This window comes from Lithobates pipiens, unplaced genomic scaffold (genome assembly GCF_037356315.1).
Source record: "Lithobates pipiens isolate NorthernLeopardFrog02 unplaced genomic scaffold, aLitPip1_a1.2 Scaffold_14, whole genome shotgun sequence".
In the NCBI taxonomy this organism is placed as follows: Eukaryota; Metazoa; Chordata; class Amphibia; order Anura; family Ranidae; genus Lithobates; species Lithobates pipiens.
The window spans coordinates 1,785,044-1,809,267 of NW_027507728.1; the positions used below are offsets into that span (position 1 = coordinate 1,785,044).

The 24,224-nt window shown below is 42.4% G+C and overlaps 1 protein-coding gene across 2 annotated transcripts in view; it reads right to left on the bottom strand.

Moving 5' to 3' along the window:
* The window catches only part of STOM (stomatin), a 75,771-nt gene that overhangs the window by 25,944 nt on the left and 25,603 nt on the right, over positions 1–24,224 (bottom strand). Inside the window, exons 1-2 of one of the 2 annotated variants that reach the window (XM_077479168.1) lie at positions 14,390–14,509; positions 1,863–1,969 (exon numbers count right to left, since the gene is read on the bottom strand). In XM_077479168.1, coding sequence (XP_077335294.1) covers positions 1,863–1,969; positions 14,390–14,420 — 138 coding nt within the window. In that variant the 5' untranslated portion in view covers positions 14,421–14,509. Of the gene's footprint in view, positions 1–1,862; positions 1,970–14,389; positions 14,510–24,224 lie in introns of those variants that run through there. The other variant, XM_077479167.1, reaches the window with a different exon arrangement.

Genomic DNA, 24,224 nt, shown 5'->3' on the forward strand with positions numbered 1-24,224 from the left:
CCCACTCTACTCTGTGGGCCCTCGGATCCCATCTGCCCAGATAGAAGAGGACGGATCGGAGGTAGGTTGGTGGGCATAAGTCCGTTTACATCTGTGGCCCGATAGAGGTGAACGGAGGGTCCGATCGGGTCAGACTGATAGTGTCAATGAGCCCTAAGGCTGTTTTCACACTGATGTGCTGTGGTGTACCCAAACAGAGGGTGCAGACAAGTGCACCTGTGGATTCCCTGGGGGTTAGCTGTACTTTGCCATAGACTTCTATTCTATCCAGCAGGTGTGGTGCACTTTCTGAAAGCGCACCAAACCTGCAGGTATTAACAGAAGTCTATGGCTCAGTGCAGATAACCCGCAGGTGTTCTGCGCTGCACCTGTGGATCAGTTTGAAAGCAGCCCAGTAACAACTGCAGAACAGATATGCCCATATATACACACTGATTTTAGTAATAAACTTACCTTTAATAACAATCTTCCATTCAGGAATTGCAGGCTGTTGCTGTCCCAGGCAGACCACATTTGGTATCAATCACTTCGCCTGTGATAGGAGTTGATGCTATACAGCAGGGATATGCAATTAGCGGACCTCCAGCTGTTTCAGAACTACAAGTCCCATGAGGCATAGTAAGATTGACAGCCACAAGCATTACACCCAGAGGCAGAGGCATGATGGGACTTGTAGTTTTGCAACAGCTGGAGGTCCACTAATTGCATATCCCTGCTATACAGGAAGCATCAGCTTATGTGGCTTTTCTCTGCAGCTGCTTGCTTCCTCAACCCCTGGCTTTATTTACAACACTGATGCTCTGGGATGGTGGGTGGGCAACCCACCGTCTGGGCTTGCCAACAATCAGAGGGCCCCATGGGCCAAATGTGGAACCCCGGCCACTGGTTGGACACCCCTGGTCAAGAACCTACCAACTTTCTGTTCAGTATCCTGTTAAAAGAATGGTAATGGCGAATGCCTTGAATCAGATTTTACTTTTAGGAAACCTGTAGCATATTACTGTTATTATGTGTTTGGTCTCCCCTTAGGTTCACTAAAGCTCGTCATACATTGGTCCCTGCTGGACCAACTGAATTTCAATCAGTGTATGGGCTCCACCACTTGAAAATGTCAAAGGGACGTGTTAGAAAATATTCTATTGATCAGCGGCTGTACCGCTGATCATTTTAATCGATCAGTACACCCGCCACTGTGAGGATACATGTCCTCGCAAAGAAGAATGAGGACTCCTCCACTCACCTCATTTGTGTGGATGGTCAAGATTAGTTGGCGAGACCGGCTGGCTGAACAACAACAAAAAATAAATAAAAATCTAACCATGTATGGCCAGCTTAATACTTCCTTCCAATCATCATTGCTTCTTATGCTGTGTACAAACACAACCGGACTTTCCAGCAGACTAGGTCCGACTGTCTTCCCGACAGACTTTCCAAATGAACGGACTTGGCCACACATGAATGGACTAAGTCTGGTCGAAAGTCCGTTCGTTTTGAACGTGATGACGCAAGACGGGACTAAAAAAGGAAATTCAACAGCCAGTAGCCAATAGTTTCCCTTGCATCGTATTTGGTCCGTCGGATCAGTATACAGACCAACGGTTTTCCCGATAGGAATGGAGTCCATCAGACAGATTTGAAAAATGTTCTATTTCTAGGTCCGTTTGATTTTTTTTTTAGATGAAAAACAATCGTATTAGCCCACACACGATCGGATTGTCCGACAGGCTGATTTAGTTGGACCTAGTCTGCCAGAAAGTCCGGTTGTGTGTACGCGGCATTACAGAGCAGATACCTGTTTTTTGTTGGCTGTGCAAAGTGTAGGTAGGGAAGATATTGCTCAAGTGTTACAGGGAATGTCTTACCTTTATACACATCCATATGGAGATGGGAAATGTTACAAGGGTGAAGAAAAATGATATAATGACCAGAAGCCATCCACAGCATCCGAGACCAGTATCAGATTCTCCTCCTGCAGAAGACACAAATAAAGTTAGGACCAGTTCACACATACATTTACTGCAAGGGGCAGGTTGTACATCAATGACCGTTGGGGTGCGTTTTATGAATTTTGGTATCCCATTTACACAGAATACATCTTACAGCTCTATACACATCTAAAGGGTTGCCGAGGATGCTGTCAATCACAAACAAACAGAATAGCTGCCAAGGAGATTTAGAAATTCTTAGAAATACGTCTCTTGTATAACAAACACTGCCTAGATTGTACTTATACTAGACTGACCAACAGCGTTCAGTGGAGTCCTTATTTAATCTTCAACTTTACTCTACAGTTTGGATTGTGTTAAATGAAAGCAAAATATATTTCCTAAAAGAAAAAAAATATATATATACATACAGTATCTCCCAAAATTGAGTACACCCCTCACATTTTTGTAAATATTTTATTATATCTTTTCAGGTGATAACACTGAAGAAATTACATTTCATTACAATGTAAAGTAGTGAGTGTACAGCTTGTATAACAGTGTAAATTTGCTGTCCCCTCAAAATAACTCAACACACAGCCATTCATTTCTAAACCACTGGCAACAAAAGTGAGTACACCCCTAATTGAAAATGTCCAAATTAGCCATTTTCTCTCCTTGGTGTCATGTGACTCGTTAGTGTGAATGGGGGGCAGGTGTGTTAAATTTGATGCTAGCGCTCTCACTCTCATACTGGTCACTGGAAGTTCAACATGGCAAAGAACGCTGAGGATCAAAAAAAAAAAAAAAAGAAGAAGGAGGAACAACTGTTGCTCTACATAAAGATGGCCTAGGCCAGTGATGGCGAACCTTGGCACTCCAGATGTTTTGGAACTACATTTCCCATGATGCTCAAGTACACTGCAGCATGGATGAGCATCATGGGAAATGTAGTTCCAAAACATCTGGGGTGCCAAGGTTCGCCATCACTGGCCTAGGTTATAAGAAGATTGCCAAGACCCTGAAACGGAGCTGCAGCACGGTGTCCAACACCATACAGCGGTTTAACAGGGCAGGTTCCACTCAGAACAGGCCTCACCGTGGTCGATCAAAGAAGTTGAGTTCATGTGCTCAGCATCATATCCAGAGGTTTTCTTTGGGAAATAGACGTATGAGTGCTGCTCAGCCTGTCAGACCATACACCGCACACTGCATCAAAATTGGTCTGCATGGCTGTCGTCCCAGAAGGAAGCCTCTTCTAAAGATGATGTACAAGAAAGCCCACAAACAGTTTGCTGAAGACAAGCAGACCAAGGACACAGATTACTGGATCCATGTCCTGTGGTCTGATGAGACCAAGATAAATGTATTTGGTTCAGATGGTGTCACGCGTATGTGGCTGCAACCAGATGAGGAGTACAAAGAAAAGTGTGTCTTGCCTACAGTCACGCATGATGGTGGGAGTGTCATGGTCTGGGGCTGCATGAGTGCTGCCATCACTGGGGAGCTAGAGATCATTGAGGGAACCATGAATGCCAACATGTACTGTGACATACTGAAGCAGAGCATGATCCCCTCCCTTTGGAGACTGTGCCGCAGGGCAGTATTCCAACATAACAACGCCAAACACACCTCCAAGATGACCACAGCCTTGCTAAAGAAGCTGAGGGTAAAGGTGATGGACATGCCAAGCATGTCACCAGACCTAAACCCTATTGAGCATATGTGGGGCATCCTCAAATGGAAGTGCAAGGTCTCCAACATCCACCAGCTCAGTGATGTCATCATGGAGAAGGGGGAAGAGGACTCCAGTGGCAACCTGTGAAGCTCTGGTGAACTCCATGCCCAAGAGGGTTAAGGCAGTGCTGGAAAATATTAGTGGCACGCAAAATATTGACACTTTGGGCCCAATTTGGATATTTTCACTTGGGGTGTACTCACTTTTGTTGCCAGCGGATTTACACTGTTATACAAGCTGTACACTCGCTACTTTACATTGTAGCAAGTGTAATTTCTTCAGTGTTGTCACATGAAAAGGTACAATAACATTTTTACAAAAATGTGAGGGGAGTACTCACTTTTGTTGTTAGATACTGTATAGTAGTTTTATAAACCACTTTGTAAAGTGTTCTTATGCAAGAATTTATTCTTGCAGTAAGCACAGCATGTCAACCCTAGTGCATGTTGGGTACTCAGTGCTGTCCGTCTGCTAGGTCCTGTTGCCGCCTGCACCGATGAATCTGTCTTGCCAGTTTTTAAATATAAAATTTAAAGTTTAATAGATTATTCATTTAAAATTCATCACCTGAAGCTGCATATATAAGCAAAGCCAGAATCTGAAAATAAAGGATAATTTTTTCCTTATGCTTACGCTCCTGTGTCCATTCATAACTGAAGCATAGTAAACTGTGTTTTCTTCCCATTCATTCACTGTCCATTGCAGCTGGAGAAAGGGACTGGGGAATCTTGGTCTCAAAAGTGACACTAGGGGTCTGTGTAGATCCCTGATATTTCATCAAAGCCCCCCAATAGGGCTGTTAAAAAGTTGTAAACAATACATTTTTAAAAATAATATAAAAATGTAAAAAAAAAAATACTAACACCATCCACTGCCCTACTGACACCATCCACTGCCCTACTGACACCATCCACTGGTCTACTGACACTGGGCCCACACCATCCACTGCCTAACTGGCACAGTCCACACACTGTCCACTTTTAAAAAGGTAGGCTAAGTTTATTTTATTTTATTTTTTTTACAGTGGACAATTGTTTTATTAAACTAAGCATATTTTATTAAAACAGTAATGCTTTTGTTTTATTTAACTATGCCTCTTTAAGCCCCTCCCACTTTTAAACACAATTTGGCAACACCCACTGTTCACGAGCTGCATTTCTACTCTCCTTATAACACCCAAAATGTGTCTCAGGTCTTTTACAATCCTATAGTGTATACTACAAAAAAAATACATTTGGTCGTGTACCACTAAAGTGTTTGGCTTAAAAAAAAAAAAAAAAAGAAAAAGGATGGTGGCAACCTTACAGAAAATTATGAAGAACAACATTTTACAGTTGTCACAAGAACAGAAAACGAGACAAAATCTTTCAATGGAGATACCTGTTCTGGTGACAAACTACCTAAGAAGGGAATTCCCCTAATTTAAAGTGGTTGTATAGTAATTTTTGGGACTTTTACCTACTTTTACCGCGATACCCGGAAGAAATGCAGAGGGAACACGTCAGCTCCCTCAGCGTGGATCGGGACAGATGTCGGGGCCTCGTTCTAAGGAAAGTATTTCATAATGAGCTAGTGTACGGTGCATACTAGCTCATTATGCCTTTTCCTTTGCAGGTGAAAAAAAAAAAAAAAAAAAAAAAAAACACATCAGCGGGTATACAACCGCTTTAAGAGAAATTTACCCTTGTTTCTTGTTGTGTCTATGAGACAGGTAGCGAAGGGAACTCATCAATGGGACAGCAAAAAGAAAGGGGGGAAAAAAAAAAAATGGAAAAAAGTTTTCTAAGGATTCCTCACCTCATTGAAAGGTTTTGGCTTTAGGTATACTTTAATAACGACATGGCAAAGTGTCCATGGGATTACCCACAGACAAGTCACAGCAAAGGTGAAGCATGCATCATTTCTCTGTTTGGTCGTATCCAGGCAAATGTTGTATATACACCATATAGCCAGGCAGTCCCATGACAAACACCCATTGACTTGCACATTGTATATATTCTGCATCCTGCCAACAACAACACTGATTTGTCAACAAACGCCACACATTACAATGAATATGGCTTTCTTCTGTAGTAAATCTTTCAGTCATCCCACACCTTCTGGATATAGTGGAAAATGATGACCATCATCTGCCCCCACCACCAGTCAGTCACCATCACAATCAGTTTTAGATATATTGTTCTTACCATTCCTTGCTCCTATATGCCTGTGCTGGTTCTATTTTTATCCACTGTACTAAATATTAAATATACTGAACTATTTAAAAAAAAAAAAATTAAAGTGAAGATTCATTATAGCTGTGCTTATCTTATTTCTTAGTAGCTTTCACATTATATATTTTTTTCTGTTCCATATTTTTCCTTATTATATATATAGTAGTTTGTAAATTAGCCACTAGAGGTCAGGATGAAAAAAAAGGTTTTTTTTTTTGTTTTTTTTAAAATTTACGATACATTAATAATTTAGTTCATTCAGCATGAAATGGAGCTTAGTTATGTAGCACGAGGCTGTATATTCTGCAATATTTACATATTTGGTAAACTCATTCAATGAATCCAAGCTCTGCAAGCTATTACATGCACTGCATTGATGCATTCGCACAATTCTACAGTAACCTGGAGCTAAAACAAAGTTCAGGAATATTCCTTTATCCCATTGTTTTGCAAATCTATTAGAGTTGCACCGATACCACTTTAAGACTGAGTACAAGTACCAATATTTTCTATATCACCGATACTTTTTTAATGTCATGTGACAGTGGCACTAATATGCAGCACTGATGAGGCATGGATTGTCAGTAGTTTTTTAGAATTTATATACTGAATATATATTATGATATCTTGGCCATTTTTCAGAGAATATGAATGACAACACAAAAACTTTTCTTTGACTCGTGATTAGTGTTTGACTGAAGCCATTTATTATCAAACAACTGTGTTTACTCTTTTAAAATTATAACAACAACAGAAACTACCCAAATAAATTTCTGGATTTCTGGAGTCATGGGGAAAGCAAAAGAATTGTTAAAAGGATCTCGGGAAAAGGTAGTTGAACTGTATAAAAACAGGAAAAGGATATAAAAAGATATTCAAGGAACTGAGACTGCCAATCAGCCGAGTATCAAACTAATCAAGAAGTGGAAAATGAGGGGGTTCTGTTGAAACCAAACCAAACCACGGTCAGGTAGACTAACTAAAATTTCAGCAGCAACTGCCAGGAAAATTGTTTGGGAAGCAAAGAAAAACCCACAAATAACTTCAGGTGAAATACAGGCAATCCCTTTGGGTTACAAACAAGATAAGGTCTGCAGGTTTGTTCTTAAGTAGAATTTGTTTGCAAGTCAGAACAGGTACATTTTTTAAAGAGGAAGTAAACCCGACCAAAAAAATTCTAATTTTCTACTGTTGCTATTATACTATACATCAGCCTTCCTACTATATATGCAATTCCTAAAAACGAGCGCTCTAGATACCTTTTTTCTCGTTTTCAAAAATATCTCCCTTCCGGGTATCGCCCGCGCCATTGCAAAGTCTGGTTTGGACGTCCTTTGCGGACGTCATTTCCGCCCTTAGTTAGATTTCCCTCAGGAAATCTCGCGCATGCGCCGTAGCGTCATAACAAATCCAAACCAGGGGATATCTTTACAACGCGAGACTTCTCCTCTGCCGCAATGAGGAGAAGGCCTCGTATTAACAAAAAGGCAGAGAATAAGGAAGATCAAAGGCGGCAATACAAGATACGCCGCATTCGCACGTCAATACTGCGCAAGCGCGGCTGACGTCATCGACATCTAAACGGCGTTTTTTTCGAAAAGGACACAAGTAAGTGCACTTTCTCAAAAAGAGAAAAGTATGACCTACTAAGCAAAACATGTTTAGGAGGGTTTACTTCCACTTTAAGTGTAGCTTCAGCCAAACAAATATTTTTTTTTTACATTTTTTTGATAGCATAGGGAAGGGTTAACACCCTGTAACATTTGTTTTGCTGTCTGTGCCCCTGTTCAGAAGATTTCACTTCACATTCTGTCCCTATGACAACTGATTTAAAAAATTTTGGAATGGTGGGGAAACAAGGATTGGTGATAAAGCTTCAGTAGAGACACCTTTTTCCACCCAAGATAACTCTTAGCCCTTGTACACACGGTCGGAGATTCCGACGGAATGTGTCCTATCGGACCGTTTTGTCGGATAATCCGACTGTGTGTGGTTTTCATCAGACTGTTTCCGTCGGAGTATCCGACGGACCAAGTTTGCCAACTTGTCGGAAAAATTTTCCAACAACATGATCCGATCAGACCTTGTCCGATCATGTGTAGAGAATTCCGATTGGACAAAGTGCCACGCATGCTCAGATCAAATTCCTACACCAAAGCTATTGGCTACTAGCCTGAACGTAGTCCCGTCGTAACGAAATAACGTCATCACGCTCTGAGCGATCTGATTTTCCGCCAAATTTGTCTGACCGCGTGTATGCAACAGTTTCGGACAAAATCAGACAGATTTGGTTGTCGGAATGTCCGACCGTGTGTACAAGGGCTTACAGTAGTGAATTTCCCTTCCTAAGAGTAGATTTCTTCTCACTTCCTGTTGTCTCCCTCTGTTTGTAAGTAGGAGTCATTTGTAAGTCGGATGTTTGTAACCTGGGGATCGTCTGTACAGAACTGTCAAACTGTATAAAACAAGAAAGGGATATAAAAGATATCCAAGGAATTGAGAATTCCAATCTGCAGTGTTCAAACTCTAATCAAGAAGTGGAAAATGAGGGGTTCTGTTGAAAACAAACCACGGTCAGGTAGACCAGCTAAAATTTCAGCCGCAACTGCCAATAAAAATGGTTTGGGATGCAAAAAAAACAAAACAAAAAAAACTTCAGGTGAAATACAGGACTCTCTAAAAACCATGTGGTTTGGCTGTTTCAAGATGCACAATAAGGAGGCACTTGAAGAAAGATGGGCTGCATGGTCAATTCGCCAGAAGAAAACCATTACTACGCAAATGCCACAAAGTCTTCCACTTACAATACGCCAAACAGCACAGAGACAAGCCTCAAACCTTCTGGCACAAAGTCATTTGGAGGGAGGAGACCAAAATTGAGCTTTTTGGCCACAACCATAAACGCTACATTTCGAGAGGAGTCAACAAGGCCTATGAAAAAAAAGGTAGGTTGCTGATGTTTTGGGGATGTATGAGCTACAAGAAGGCACAGAAAATTTTGGTGAAAATTGTTGGCAAAATGGATGCAGTATGTTATCAAAAAATACTAGAGTAACATTTGCATTCATCAGCCAGCATGGATCGTACTTGGACATTCCAACATGACAATGATCCTAAACACAAGGCCAAGTCGACCTGTCATTGGCTACAGCAGAATAAAGTGAAGGTTCTGGAGTGGCCACTTCAGTCTCCTGACCTCAATATCATTGAGCCACTCCGGGGAGACCTCAAAAGGGCAGTTCATGCAAGACAAGAATTTACAGGAACTGGATGCTTTTTGCGACGAGGAGTGGGTAGCTTTACCGTCTGAGAAAATAAAGAGCCTCATCCACAAATACCACAAAAGACGTCAACCTGTCATTGATGTTAAAGGGGGAAAAACACAGTATTAAGAACTGGAGTATGTAAACTTTTGATCAGGGTAATTTGGGTAGTTTCTGTTGCCATTGTGATTTAAAAAGAGTAAACACAGTTGATTGATAATAAGAAAAGTTTTTGTTTTCATTCATATTCTCAGAAAAACAGCCAAGAAATGAAAATTCTCCCAGAGTATGTAGTAAAATTATGAGCACAACTGTATTAATATATACAGTGGGGATGGAAAGTATTCAGACCCCTTACATTTTTCACTCTTTGTTATATTTGCAGCCATTTGCTCAAATCATTTAAGTTCATTTTTTCCCTCATTAATGTACACACAGCACCCCATATTGACAGAAAAACACAGAATTGTTGACATTTTTGCAGATTTATTAAAAAAGAAAAAAAACTGAAATATCACATGGTCCTAAGTATTCAGACCCTTTGCTCAGTATGTAGTAGAAGCACCTTTTTGATCTAATACAGCCACGAGTCTTTTTTGGGAAAGATGCAACAAGTTTTTCACACCTGGATTTGGGGATCCTCTGCCATTCCTCCTTGCAGATCCTCTCCAGTTCTGTCAGGTTGGATGGTAAACGGTGGACAGACATTTTTAGGTCTCTCCAGAGATACTCAATTGGGTTTAAGTCCGGGCTCTGGCTGGGCCATTCAAGAACAGTCACAGAGTTGTTGTGAAGCCACTCCTTGGTTATTTAAACTGTACAAAATGGGAATACTCGCTGACCCCCTGTGCTATAGATGTAAACGGGACAGAGGTGACCTCATTCACCTTTTCTGGAGACGTCCCAAATTGCACCGTTATTAGACGACTATATTGGGTACCCCAATCATCTGTCCCGTTAGACCCTAAATATTGCCATTAGGTAGGTTAAGCGATCTCATACTGGAGGAGCCCACAAGAGTGGTGGTTAGTTGTGGATTCTTCCAGGCCCAAAATATAAAAAAATAAATACTTCTTTTCACCTAACCCTCCTTAACACCAAATGTGGGTATCACACATGGACCATAGCCTTATTTAAAAAAAAAAAAAAAAAAATTATGTAAACCAACACAGGGGATGCTTAAGAAAGTTTGAAAGGTTATGGGCATCGTGGCTGCACACCCCCGGACTTAGCCCACGTGAACTTGTGCCATGTTTTGTACGTCAACAACTGGGATGTCTATATATGTGTTCTAATTTTTACGGTTTCACAAGTGAATAATTCTCCATGTAATCAATATGTATATTATAATAAAATAATATATACATGAATAATAATAATTACTTCACGGTACCCCCCCCCCCCCGTGACTTCACCATTGGTCCCTCCACACATGCCAGGGTCCTGGGTGTAATCCTCGACTTTGACCTCTCCTTCAGACCCCATATTCAATCACTGGCTAAATCATGCTGCCTTAACCTAGGCCAGTGATGGCGAACCTTGGCACCCCAGATGTTTTGGAACTACATTTCCCACGATGCTCAACTACACTGCAGAGTGCCAGGGCATCATGGGAAATGTAGTTCCAAAACATCTGGGGTGCCAAGGTTCGCCATCACTGACCTAGGCAATATCTCCAGAATTCGACCCTTCCTAACTAACGACACCACAAAGCAACTTATTCACTTCTTGATTATTTCCTGCTTGACTAATGCAACTCTCTCCTTAATGGCCTACCCTTAAGCAAACTACCCCCCCCCCCTTCAGTCTATTATGAATTCTGCTGCTAGACTAATACAACTCACTGACTGCTGCTCCTCTCTGCCAATCCCTTTACTTGCTTCCCCTACCCCAAAGTGTAAAATTCAAAATGCTAACCATAACATACAAGGTCATTCACAACATCGCCCCCATCTACAACACCAACCTCATCTGCAGATATCGCCTAAATCGTCCCCTCCGCTCCTCCCAGGACCTCCTGCTTTATAGCTTCCTTGTTACCTCCTCCCATGCTCGCCTTCCGGACTTCTTCAGAGCCTCTCCCATCCTCTAGAACTCCCTGCCCCAGTATATCGGATCAGCCCCTACCCTGTCCACCTTTATGAGATCCCTGAAAACTAAATTTATTCAGGGAAGCCTATCCCATACCCACCTAACAACTGTCCCCGAGCCACCCCCATGAAATCATATTCTGCAGCTATTACCTTTTGTACTACCACCCCCTCCCTTTAGAATGTAAGCTCTATGAACAGGGCCCTCCTGCACCTTTTGTATTGAACTGTACAGTAATTGTGTTGTTCCCCCCCTATACATGGTAAAGCGCTGCGTAAACTGTCGGCGCTATATAAATTGTGTATTATTATTATAATAATATTATTGGTGACTGCCACCAGCATGCATCTGTATCTGATCTGGTTTGTTTTTAGATCAATAAAGAACCCGTTTGTCAAAAAAAATAAAAATAATAATAAATCTCATAGTCTATCTTGGGGGTAAGCAAGAGAGGGTGGCTACCTTCCTACATACAATGGGGCTTTGGACAATGAACGCAGCCACCCTCTACCTGGAGGTCAGATTACAGCAGTAAAAAAATAAAATAATCTAGGGAGAAGGGTAAGATCAATAGAAGGTACTTTTTTTTTTAAATTAAAAATACATTCATGAATAGATTTATTTTTTTATTTTTATTTTTTTAAACCGGGAGTTTAATGTAACGTTAAACATTTGTATAGCATAGTATGTTATAAACATCCTGGTACTCTCGTGGCGGCAGCAGCAGCAGCTATGAGCTTATTACCGTTTCGTTCAGCCTGCTCCTCGCTATTATGTAAAAATGACCCAGGCGGATCTGTACTTTTAGGGGACTGTAAAAGGTGCTCCTATAGAGAAGTGGTTAAATTGACTTCATTCACATAGGGAATTAAAAATAAATGAATTTAATCAGGCTTAGGGCTAGAGTAACCCTTTAGATTGTGATTTTCTTCTTTCTGTCCTAGCAGACTTTCATGCAGAAGCATCCATGTCTAGAAACCCATGTATAAAAGTTAATAAGGAAGTAAAGTGGCAAAAAAAAAAAGAAAAAAAAAAAAAAAAAAAAGCTGCATATTCCCATTAGAGAGATTTCCCGTTCAGATGAGGTCATCGCTTTTTTGTAAACATGAAATCTGATTGTGTGTGCCAAGTTTCAGGAAAACGTCTTGCAGCGTAAGCTTTGCTGGGTGTTGTGTAATAAGTTACATGTTGGGACATTTTTGCAGTATGCTGTGAGCACAATTTTCCACAATGCAGTTATGCAACTTCTTATCACATGAACAAGGAAAGCTTTCATTGCCATACAATATCAATGTCACCAATAATACATTTTTCCATTGTGACTCGCACCGACACAAATGACTTCACAACCCGCTACACTTTGATACAAAATTCTCAATTTTCTACACCATAAGTGGTAAGGCCCCCCCCCCGCAACAAGATCGCACCTGAAAAAATCTACATTTTCCAATAGACAGACAGATATCGCTGGAGAAGGTTGGTCGGCAGGAAGTCTGCCTGTCCAGCACCTGTCATTGTTTCATACATTCGATTTTCTTGTCTGATCAAAATGTAGGGTATGTACTGGCCTTGTATGACCTCGTATGGCTCCATAAAAAGCACAGTAGGTATAGGATAAATCAATAAACCAAGAAACCCCTACAATAGGATGGGGGGGGGGGGGGCATCCATCAGGTCAGAATGATGCACGCAATTTTTTTTAAAAACAAATAAAAAATATATTGCAGTCTAGATCAATCAGTAGAATGCCAAAGACATAAAAGACACATAAAACCCCGACATAAAGTCCAAGCTGAGTTATGCGATCAAGAGAGTCTCACATGCGGCAGAATGGCGTGTAGATTTAGACCGCCTACCCCCCCACCCCTCCGAGGGTAGGAGAGAAATGGGACAAATCATATGCCATTCATATTTTAAACCGGAGCCTGATACATCACAAATAAAGGAGGAGAAAAGATAGGAAAAGCAGAAAAAATTATGGAGAAGAGAGAGAAGAAAAATGGATGTGTCTGGAGCAATTCCAATTCCCGAGGGTGCACTCAACAGGTATGATGAATACAACTGGAAGGAGGGCCAAAGAGGTATGGCCCCGTTGTCACGAATCATGCTTTCGTCCTCTAAGCCCCTGTACACACGGTTGGAGATTTCGACAACCAAATCCGTCGGATTTTGCCCGTCGGATCTTGTCCGAAACTGTTGCATACACACGGTCGGACTAAGTTGTTGAAAAATCCAATCATTCAGAACATGATGACGTAATTTCGTTACGATGGGACTACGTTCAGGCTAGTAGCCAATAGCTTTGATGTAGGAATTTGATCTGAGCATGCGTGGCACTTTGTCCGATCAAAATTCTCTACACATGATCGGAGTATGTCCTATCGGACCAGTTGGTCGGAAAATATTTCCAACAAGTTGGAAAATTGGGTCCGACGGATATTCCGACAGAATCAGTCCGATGCATACCACACACAGTCGGATTATCCGACAACACGGTCCGATAGGACACATTCCGACGGATTCTCCGACCGTATGTACAAGGGCTTAAACGAGTCAGATTCAGGAAAATACAATCCAAATTGCTTGCATGATTTTTACAGTATATGTCAGTCATTTTTCATAACTTTTTAAAAAATGTGATTTAAAAGAATTAAAAAAAAAAAGAAGAAAGAAAAAAAAAAAAAAAAAGTTAGTCCAGTGAATCACAAGGAATAATTAAAAAAAATAAAAATAAAATAAAATAGTGTCAATAAATGTAAAAAAACTACCATAATGCGTATGGATGTGAAGTAACCAGTATCAGCTGAATATCAGTTAAACAGCATCTCATGATTTTTGGGTCACTATCACTGACTGACGGCTGAGAAATATCTCCCATTTCCAAAGACATCAGGCTGGAATTTTTCTTTCCGATTGTATGTACAGATCAGCAATACAATATATGACATGCATAGCGTTACATTCAAGTATTGGACGATTAAAGTGGAATCATTTTAAGTTGATAAAAAGACCAGAGATTTTTGAGAAAGTGTGGAAACATTAAAAAAACTTTTCCCCAACAATAAAAACCTAAACAGAGGTTCTAATGTTTCCACACTCTCAAAAAAACGTTTTCTTTTGATCCGCATTGTATATCCGTGTCACGCTTAGCAGATTTACCTTCTTTATTTGTCCTGGTGAACAATGTCATCACAGCAAGAGCAGGAGGAACTCTTCCAATATGGACACTTTTCTGGTGACAACTGCCAAAGACGGGAATGCCCCTCACTTTCGGAGACAGATAAGCTGAAAGCAAGTTGCTGCAAATGAATGGAGGGCAGCAAGAGATTCACGTGACATCTGTTTGGACTGATGGCCAGGCTCCAGTTCCTTTTTTAAACTGCCGTGTTCTATTTTAATAGTGTTGCCTGTTGATAATGCACTAGTACAGTTGCACTGCTTATGGGCATTCCATCCTAGAGCCATGGGGTCTAAGCACACCCCATCTGAATCTGTCAGTAGTCCAGCGGGGAGAACGCTGTACTAACATCAGATAATGAGTACAGCGAGCTCCTCTCGAGCACCTGTTAGCTTTGTGGTGTTTTTCCCTATACCACTTTAGTTGCAGCAAGACAATAGGGGTTGATTTACTAAAACGGGTGAATGCTAATTCTGGTGCAGCTGTGCATAGAAACCAATCAGCTTCCAGGTTTTATTGTCAACGCTTAAAGAGGCTCTAAAGTCGAAAGAATTTTTATCTTAACGCATCAAGATAAAAAAAACCTTCAGCCCTCATGCACACGGACGTTTTAAAAAACTGGCTGCAAAGCTAGCTCCGATGCCTGGAAAAATCGTCATTAAAAAACGTGATTTTTACCGCGTTTTGCATTGGCGTTTTTGCGCGTTTTTTAGCGTTAGCGTTAAGTAGCGTTTTTTAAGAAACACATCTCTTGGCTATAGCACTCAGAAAACAAAGAAAATATGTTGCGCGTTTTTGCGCGTTTATGTGCGTTTTTGCGCGTTTTTGCGCGATTCGCGTTTTTACAGCTCTAGCTCCAAGAAACTGAACCCACTGGTCCTGGGTTTTTTTTACAGCTTAAAAACGCCTATGCCATTTGCAGCTCAAAAACGCCTAGGTGGGCATGAAGCCATAGACTAACATGGACAGGCCTTTTTAAGCTGCAAAAAAAGCTCAAAAAAGCGGCTGTAAAAACGTCCGTGTGCATGAGGCCTCATTGTGCAGCAGCCCCTAATACTTACCTGAGCCCCATCTGGATCCAGCAATGTTGCAGGAGTGTTTCTCTGCTGTCCAGGACTCTACCTCCTCATTGCCAGAGATGGCAGAGCAGCGCTATTGGCTTCTGTTGCTGTCAAAGTCAGTGAGCCAATAAGGAGAGAGGAATGGAGTGGGGCCGAACGCAGCTCCTGGCCTGAACGGACACACAGCAGCGGCTCCGCTTGTGTGCCTTTATAGCAAGTTGCTTGCTGTGGGGGCACCCGAAAAGCAGGTGGGGGCACCCCGAAAAGCAGGAGGGGCCAAAGCACCACTGCGCAGAGCATGACATGTTTTTTTTTGTTTAAAATTAACAAACAGGTTTAATTGAATCCTACTGTTCTATGTCTATATTGTGTATTTTTTAGTATTAAAATTTGTATGACAGAATAAAAACAAATAAAGAGAATTTAAAGTAAAAAAAAATTAACAAACAGGACTTTAGAATCACTTTAACCACTTCCCACCCGCCACATAGCAAAATGACAACCGGAAAGTGGATCTGTTATCCTGACTCGGCGTCATAACGTCCAGCAGGATAATCGCAGCGTAGCGATCGGTGGTGTGGTGCATCAGTCTGACACACCGCATTTCCAATCTAGGTAAAGAGCCTATGACGTAGGCTCTTTACCATGTTATCAGCTGTGTCCAATCATAGTGTAAACAGGAAAAGCTGTGTATTGGCTTTTCCTCTATTCGCACTGAAAGAGTAAAGGAGAGCCGATCGGCTGCTCTCCTGACGGGGAGGTCTGCGCTGATAATTAGCGCATTAATTATCAGTGCAGACTCATGGAGGATGCCCACCCATGGTCACCAGGGATGCCCACTAGAACCCATTATTGATGGAACACTGTGCCCATCAGTGATGCCTGTCAGTGCTGCCTATCAGTGCCCTCCAGTGCTGCTTATAAGTGCCACCTCATCAGTGCCACCTCAGTGGAGAAAAATTACTTATTTACAAAGTTTTGTAACAGGAACGAAGAAAAACTGTTTTTTTTTTCTTCAAAATGTTCTATCTTTTTTTTATTTGTAGCACAAAACGTATTTGTTTGGGTACAGCGTTGAAAATTGGACTGGGCCTGAACTGAGGTTAGAAGCCGATTGGCTACCATGCACAGCTGCACCAGATTTTGCACTCTGCAGTTTTAGTAAATCAACCCCACTGTTTCTAAGGCCCCATTCTATCCTATTCTTTGATTTGTAGTTTACCTTATTTTTAAAGTTTTATCTGTATTTATATTGAGATTTTACGCCATTTTATTTTTTCAGGAAAGATTGTGCACAGATTTTAGCTTTTGCATTTGTTTTTTTGGGGCGATTTAAGCTGGCCATATACTGATTGAAATTTGAACAATTCGGCGCGGACAGGACACATTTAATTCAGTGCGTGGCATCCCCGATTCACAAAAGTTGATTATTTATTTGAATTCTGACTAGGAGATAGGCAACTTTAGATATTGTTTAATAACAGACATTGTAAAGTATCTATGGATGTTGTCTAGGGACTCCCCATACACGAGTCACAGCAAAGTAAAGGAGAAGGACAGGTCTCCCTGTTTGGTCGTATCCAGGCAGGTGCCGATTGTATACATCATGTAGCCAAGAGGTCCCATGAAAAAAACCTGTTGGCGTGCACACTGTGTATATTCTGCATCTTGCCAACACTGACATAATCCATCAACGCTCCTAAAGTGTGGCACACAGACGTTTTCTGCTGCCTTCTCAGATATGCCAGTTTATACTGTACAGTACTCATCAAGCTGGAAAATCTGTGCATCATAAATTATCACTTCTGGCTGTGGAAATGTATGTTGTCACCTCCTAAGGTAGACCTAAGTGGCCTGACAGGTTCCCTAGTGTCATATTGGTCATTAAAATCAAGGACAGTGCTGGGCCATCAATAGCCACATGAAGAAACAAGAAAAGTGCCTGAATGATGTTGCTGCAGACATTAGATGACCCTCTTTTGGATCTCTCCCTGGTCACACAGCCAAAGATCTCCAACAAATAATACATCCAACCACTACCTGAGGCTTACTCCTCACAAGACATATCACTGGCCAAATGCATCAATTTTCTTGATACATTTTACAGCTAAATCTCAATCAATCAATACTGTACTGATTTTCTGCAGATATGCCCGATTACTGGCAGAATACACTGAACTTCCAAGCAAAGACCCATCCTATGCTGGCATCAATTTCCTCCATGTTGTAGAGGTCATCCTAAACAGATCTACAAAGTTTATTAAATAGTGTTTCTTTATATAGCCGCAGCTTCTGTCAGATGTTCTCCAGACACAGGCTGTCAATCACCATCTACATTCAATTAAATTACAACAGCATCCGGCACTGCACTGGGGACACGGCAGACTCATTTGGGAAGAATAAAGATATATGAAGTGTGCAGTAATAGAAACAGAAGGTTATGGCTAACCCTGTACTGTTAAGACTGTACAAAACCCCCTTACACAGCCAGGACTACCCTATGGGAGGATGAAACCCAGCAATACAAGTGCACATCAAGCAAGGGTAGTAGTATGGATGGAGCAGGAAATTGAATTAAAGGACTGTATGGAATCTTCAATGGAGTTTGAGAAACTTCCAACATGTTTCGGGATCTTGCATCCCCTTCATTAGGCTTGCAGCAAATCTATACATGAATATTTAAACAGCAAATATAAGAAATAAATTGCTATTTAGTATATATATATATATATATATATATATATATATATATATATATATATATATATATATATATATATATATATATATATATATATATATATATATATATTACATGTATTCATCCATTTATGGTAGACCTAATGGAGGGTCACAAGAACCCCGAAATGCGTTTGATATTTCTCAGAAAAAAAAAAAACTTTCAGGAAGAGTCATTACAAAGCCACAAATTGCCCCCTTTTTTCTCTATCCATCCTAATGTAGCACTAACCCCCGAAGGAGCTGCTGGTTATTTTTGGGCTTACCGTTACCTTCCGTTATCCTTGTGACACGTCTAGGGGATGTCCCGTGGTAGATGGCCCAGTAACTTGAGACTGATAATAGATCCACTTGAATGTATTTTATTTGCAAAAACTCAAACCATTGAACAGTCTTTCAACTTGGGATCAGAGGGTTGGAAAGGAAAGTTCAGGTACTCTCAATGTCAAAGTCCAGAAAACGTTAAAGAATTTGCTTACTTTGACTGCATCCAGAGAATAGCCATTCGGAGCTGGATGAACACTCAGGTTGGACAGACCCTCTCTCACAAGGCCTAGCAGCCAACAAGGTGCTTACTCGGGAACAAAGTCTTTGTCACAGACGTTGTTGCAGAACACGTAGGGAAACTAAGCTGTAGAACACTTGTAGGATACCTGGATCTCTCAGCCTGCTTGGCGATATCCACAAGACCGGATTATTTTGGTTACTTCAGCCCTTCCAGGCTCTTGTTAAGAAAACCAACCCGTGCGTGGTCTTCTTCTGGAATGCTACAATGTGTCTCTCCCGAACCGGAGATGGCACCCAACCACCTCAGAATCCTCCTTTAGTTTCCTTGCCTTGGACTAGCCAGCCCAGAGGCATCAAAGTCGGGTGGATCCGCACCCCAGGCCATAGCCTTCCTGGGGGCTGGTCAGGAGGACCAGGACCAAGTAGTCAGCACATCATACTGGACCGGAACCCCGAATCACGTGATGTCCATATCTTAAATACCCTCTCCCAGAGGGCACAGCGAGAGGGCCACTCCCACTGACCTGGCTCCGAAAGAGAGTAACTTAAGCGCCTGACCAGACCAAAGTTCCACGCCGGCCACAAGAGACAGTGCCCCCTGTGGCTAGGCTGAATATCTCACAGCCCAGTCAGACTGACACAGAAGTCCAATTTAGGCAAATAGACCCAAACCAAACTGTAGTTTGGGTAAAGTTTAACTTTGAAAAAAACACATAGCACGTGCTCTTCAGGATCCCACCGCTACACTAACAAATGTTACTCCAAACAACACAAAGCAATCTCCTGTGCTCAGGAACCTAGTCCATATGTACATGGTGTAGCCAGCCCTTTGGACTAAATATGGAACGTCAAAGGTCTTGCTGCCCTCCTCAGAACAATGGGCGTCCTTGGAGCTGAAACATATAGAAAGACAGGGAGGGCGCACCGACCTAGTGCATTACCAGAGATAAAATGTATTTAAATAGTAAAAACAAGAGTCATAGAAACAAATGTTTAAAAGAAGCTTGACATTGCTCAAAGAATTTGGAGCTGTGTCTTCAGGGCACCCTTGAAGTTGGATCGGTATATAGGAGGACCCAGATGGTATCACAGGTGGCTTACGTGTTACGAGGGAGTACCCTCTTCATCAGAGCCTTAGCAGTAGCAGACTAACTTTCTCTAGGTTCCCTCTAAATATGGCCATTCACATGTCTGAGTGACGCCCACCGGGGCCTGTCACACCCATCCGGGTGAGCCCCGTCCCCCATGCCAATCCATTAAATTATACCATATGCTGCGTCAAGTGTTCGGACACAGGGAAGCGTGCTTGTTCCTATGGAGAGGGGGCTATGAGCAATGTCAAGCTTCTTTTAAATGTTTGTTTGGGAGTTTGACTCTTGTTTTTACTATTTAAATACATTTTTTCCTCTGGTAATGCAGTAGGTCAGTGCGCCCTCCCTGTCTTTCTATATGTAACAAATTTTACTGCCTGTCCTCCGCTCTCCATCCTTCAGATTACTGGTTACCATATAAAAAAAAAGACCTTTTGGTGTTCATTAGTCAAACAGGCTGTGACCACCTCCTCTTCTCCTTCACTGAAGAGGTCCATTAATCCAAGACTTGGAGCTCTGCATCACAACACTGCTGAACCATGATGACTACCACCTCCACCATCCTTCTAAGCCCCCGTACACACGGTCGAGAATCCGTCGGAATGTGTCCTATCGGACCGTGTTGTCGGATAATCCGACTGTGTGTGGTATGCATCGGACCGTTTCCGTCGGAATATCTGTCGGACCAAATTTTCCAACTTGTTGGAAATATTTTCCGACAAACTGGTCCGATAGGACATACTCCGATCATGTGTAGAGAATTCCGATCGGACAAAGTGTCACGCTTGCTCAGATCAAATTCCTACATCAAAGCTATTGGCTACTAGCCTGAACGTAGTCCCGTCATAACGAAATTACGTCATCACGTTCTGAAAGATCGGATTTTTCGACAACTTTGTCCGACCGTGTGTATGCAACAGTTTCAGACACAATCCGACGGATTTGGTTGGCAGAATGTCCGACTGTGTGCACGGGGACTAAGAGACGTGGTACTGGTGCAGGGTAGTTACATAACTACCCTACAGAGGAATAAAACGGTTGAACTGTCTCCCTTGTATTATATAGATTACAGCTATTCCTACTTTGTAGAGTATAAATTAAAGCTGATGCATTATTTAACATTGCAGCATAGAGAGTTTTGTATTACTTGCAGGGACATTCCCATACGAAATATCCTGTTTAGAAATGGAATATACAATCTTCAATTGGAACTGTTATTGCAAAATAGTTTCATGTTGCACAAACCCTGGGACTCGGGCAGAGGACAATGCACTTGTGACCACAGGAATGCGATTTATGACAGTTAATAATGTTCCCATACATAGTTATTACATGACAAACATTAACTCCGATGAGGGTGAGTAGGGGGTATGGCAAAGCTTAGTGCTTGAAATGACAAGGGGCACTGCGTACAGAATGGCAACTAATCTGGTACAGTGCAAGCCAAATGGGGGTGGGGGGCTCACTGCCACTAATACCATATACTGCATATTCCAAAGACACTCCATAGCCGTTTGGGGAAAAGTCCTCAGCAAGGGTAGTGATGGGAATGCATCTACGATCAGTGATAAAAGTTAAACGTTCCCCCTGCCGGAATGGCAGCTACCCAATTAGGCTTCCTCTGGATCTACATCATTAGAATAGGCTGGGGTTGATGGACTTTTAGCTGACCAACTGATGAGACTAAACTGATCTTACCGATTTGTTTGCAATATGTAATCAGCGGTGGTCCTTGCTTATATTAAAATCCCACAATCCTCTCCAGCTGAAACTGTGCTCAGGGTGACTGTCCTAACTACTAGAATGAGAGGAACTAGAGAACAAGAGTGAACACCACCAACACCATATGAACTTGCTTCCAGCTTTGCCTGGCTACTAGTTTCAGGCACAGGAAGAAAGTTTTGGCAGTACTCAATGTTTAATGATTCAAAGCTCATAATATAAGAGACCTCACTCTTCTGCAGCTATACAAATATGGCAGATAACTCCAGTACAAATATTGCTTAAGCACAAGGGAAAAAAAAAGACTTTGCCGATAACAGTGGCCATTAGGACTGCTTTATAAGAGAGTGGACCTTTAAAGTGTTTGTAAACCCCGCTTGGTCATTTTTTAGCTACAGGGAGGCCTATAAGGCTTACCTGTAGGTAAAATGAATATCTCCTAAATATGCAGTTTAGGAGATATTCACACTGCCTTTCCGGTGTTCTGGCATATTCAGTCCGGCCATTGGATAGTGTCCGCTCCGTACTGCGCAGGCGCAGCAGCGCTTGTGCAGTACGGAGCAGAAGGATCTTCGGAAAATCTCCGAAAGATGAACTGCGAGTGGAGGTGGTAGCCCCACCATCCAAGTGGACATAGGGCTGGCGATAATAGGGGGCGCTTCGCTCGCCACACTTCGTGCATGGCCTCGCTACGCTCGGCTCTATCCATTCCAACTCTATGTCCACTTGGATGGTGGGGCTAGAACCTGGACTCACGGTGCAGGCGCCGTTCATCTTCGGCTATTTTCGGAATCAGTGTGCGCTGTGTACGGGGACACAATATGATAGGACACCGGAACACCAGAGCTTTGTGCCGGAAGCGAGGGTTCCCGCACAGAAGTGACATCATTGCGGCTCCGGCCAATCACATAGCAGGAGCTTGAGCAAAAAAAAAGACAGGTGGACACATGTCAGCCGTCTCAGAAGTGACTTTACAGTGTTGGAGGCCTTCATTCCAAGGTGAGCATTTCCTATTGTGCTAGTATGTGATGCATACTAGCGCGTTATGCCATTTTCCCGCAGGGTTTTTTTTTTTTTTTTTTTTGAACATCCGCAATTTAAAACCACTTTAACTTGACGTAAACCCTTGAGGCTCGTACGCACGATGAGAATAGCAAACGAATTATCATCCATTTTGTTTTGCATGCTAGTCTTAACGTCGAAAATGAAAAGGTTACTCAACTTACAAAAATTCTTGTAAGACAGAATACAACTTCTGAAGTGATGTAATGTATTGTATTGTATAATAATGTATTCTTTGTTTCCGAGCATGCGTAACCTTGTTCTTCTGATTTTTCAGAGACACAAACTGTGCTGATTAAAGAAAAATCGTACAAGAAAAATGCCCTTACCACCATTGTACTAACGATCAAATTATCATACGATCGTTTCGAAAGCGGTAAGTTTCGTCCGATCGGGTGTACAAGGCGTAAAATAAAAAAAATAAAAAATCCGGTCCCTGCAATTTAATATCATAATGTGCTAGTATGCGTCACATAATAACACATTATTAAAGACTTACCTTAAAACGAAGCCCTGCAGCAACGTGCGATCACCACGGTAAGGGGCTTCCATCTTCACCTGGTCTTCCTTCCCGGTTCACAGGCTTTAGCCGTTTGAATGGGCAAGCAGCAAGGACGATTCCGCGCATGTGCACAGTAGCCACAGCCATGGCAATGGGCTCTGAATGGACAGTATACTCGGTATGCAGTCCCTTCAGAGCACAGTGCACATGCGCTGGTGACCTCACCGGCTGCAGAAATAATAAATAGCCCCTAAGCGATGTTTAGGAGATATTCCTTGTACCTACTGGTAAGCCTAATTATACACTTACCTGTGGGTATAAGTCACCAAGCGGTGTTTAAGCGGACCTCCACCCTGAAGTGGAAGTTCCGCTCATCTGATCCCCCTCCGGTGCCATAATTGCCGCCTTTAGGGGGGAGTGGTGTGCAGATACCTGGATAATCCAGGTATCTGCACCCACTTCCGGGACAAGCTAGCCGCAGATGCCGCCCCCCCCCCCCCCCCCGTGTTTTGGGAAACACACAGTTCCCAGGACACAGCGGGGACCAGTGGAGACGCGCAGCGCGACTCGCACACGCGCAGTAGGGAACCAGGCAGTGAAGCCGCAATGCTTCACTTCCCGATTCGCTGACAGAGGATGGCGGCGGGGGCAGCGGATAGATGAGCGATCGCTCGTCATCTGCCGCCGACATCGCTGGACCCTGGGACAGGTAAGAGTCAATTTATTAAAAGTCAGCAGCTGCAATATTTGTACCTGCGTGCTTTTAATATATATATATATTTTTTTAAAGGTGCAGCTCCTCTTTAAGTTATAAGTTCATCAATGCAAGGGGGCACAGTAATTCCCTTAGAGCCCATTCACACAGGGGCAACTCCTGATCCGACTTCAGGTCGCCCCTAGTCGCCTCAGGTCGGACAACATTTAAAAAGCAATGTAAGTGAATGAGAGCTGTCTTAATGCACACTACTGAAGTCGCTCCGACTTCAGAAAAGGTTCCTGTACTACTTCTATCCGACTTGTAGGCGACCGGTACCCATTGATTTCAATGGAGATCGCCTCCAAGTCGGATCTCCGTTTATACGGAGGCGACTTTGACAGAATTATCAGCTCTCAAGAGGGAACTCCACGGCAA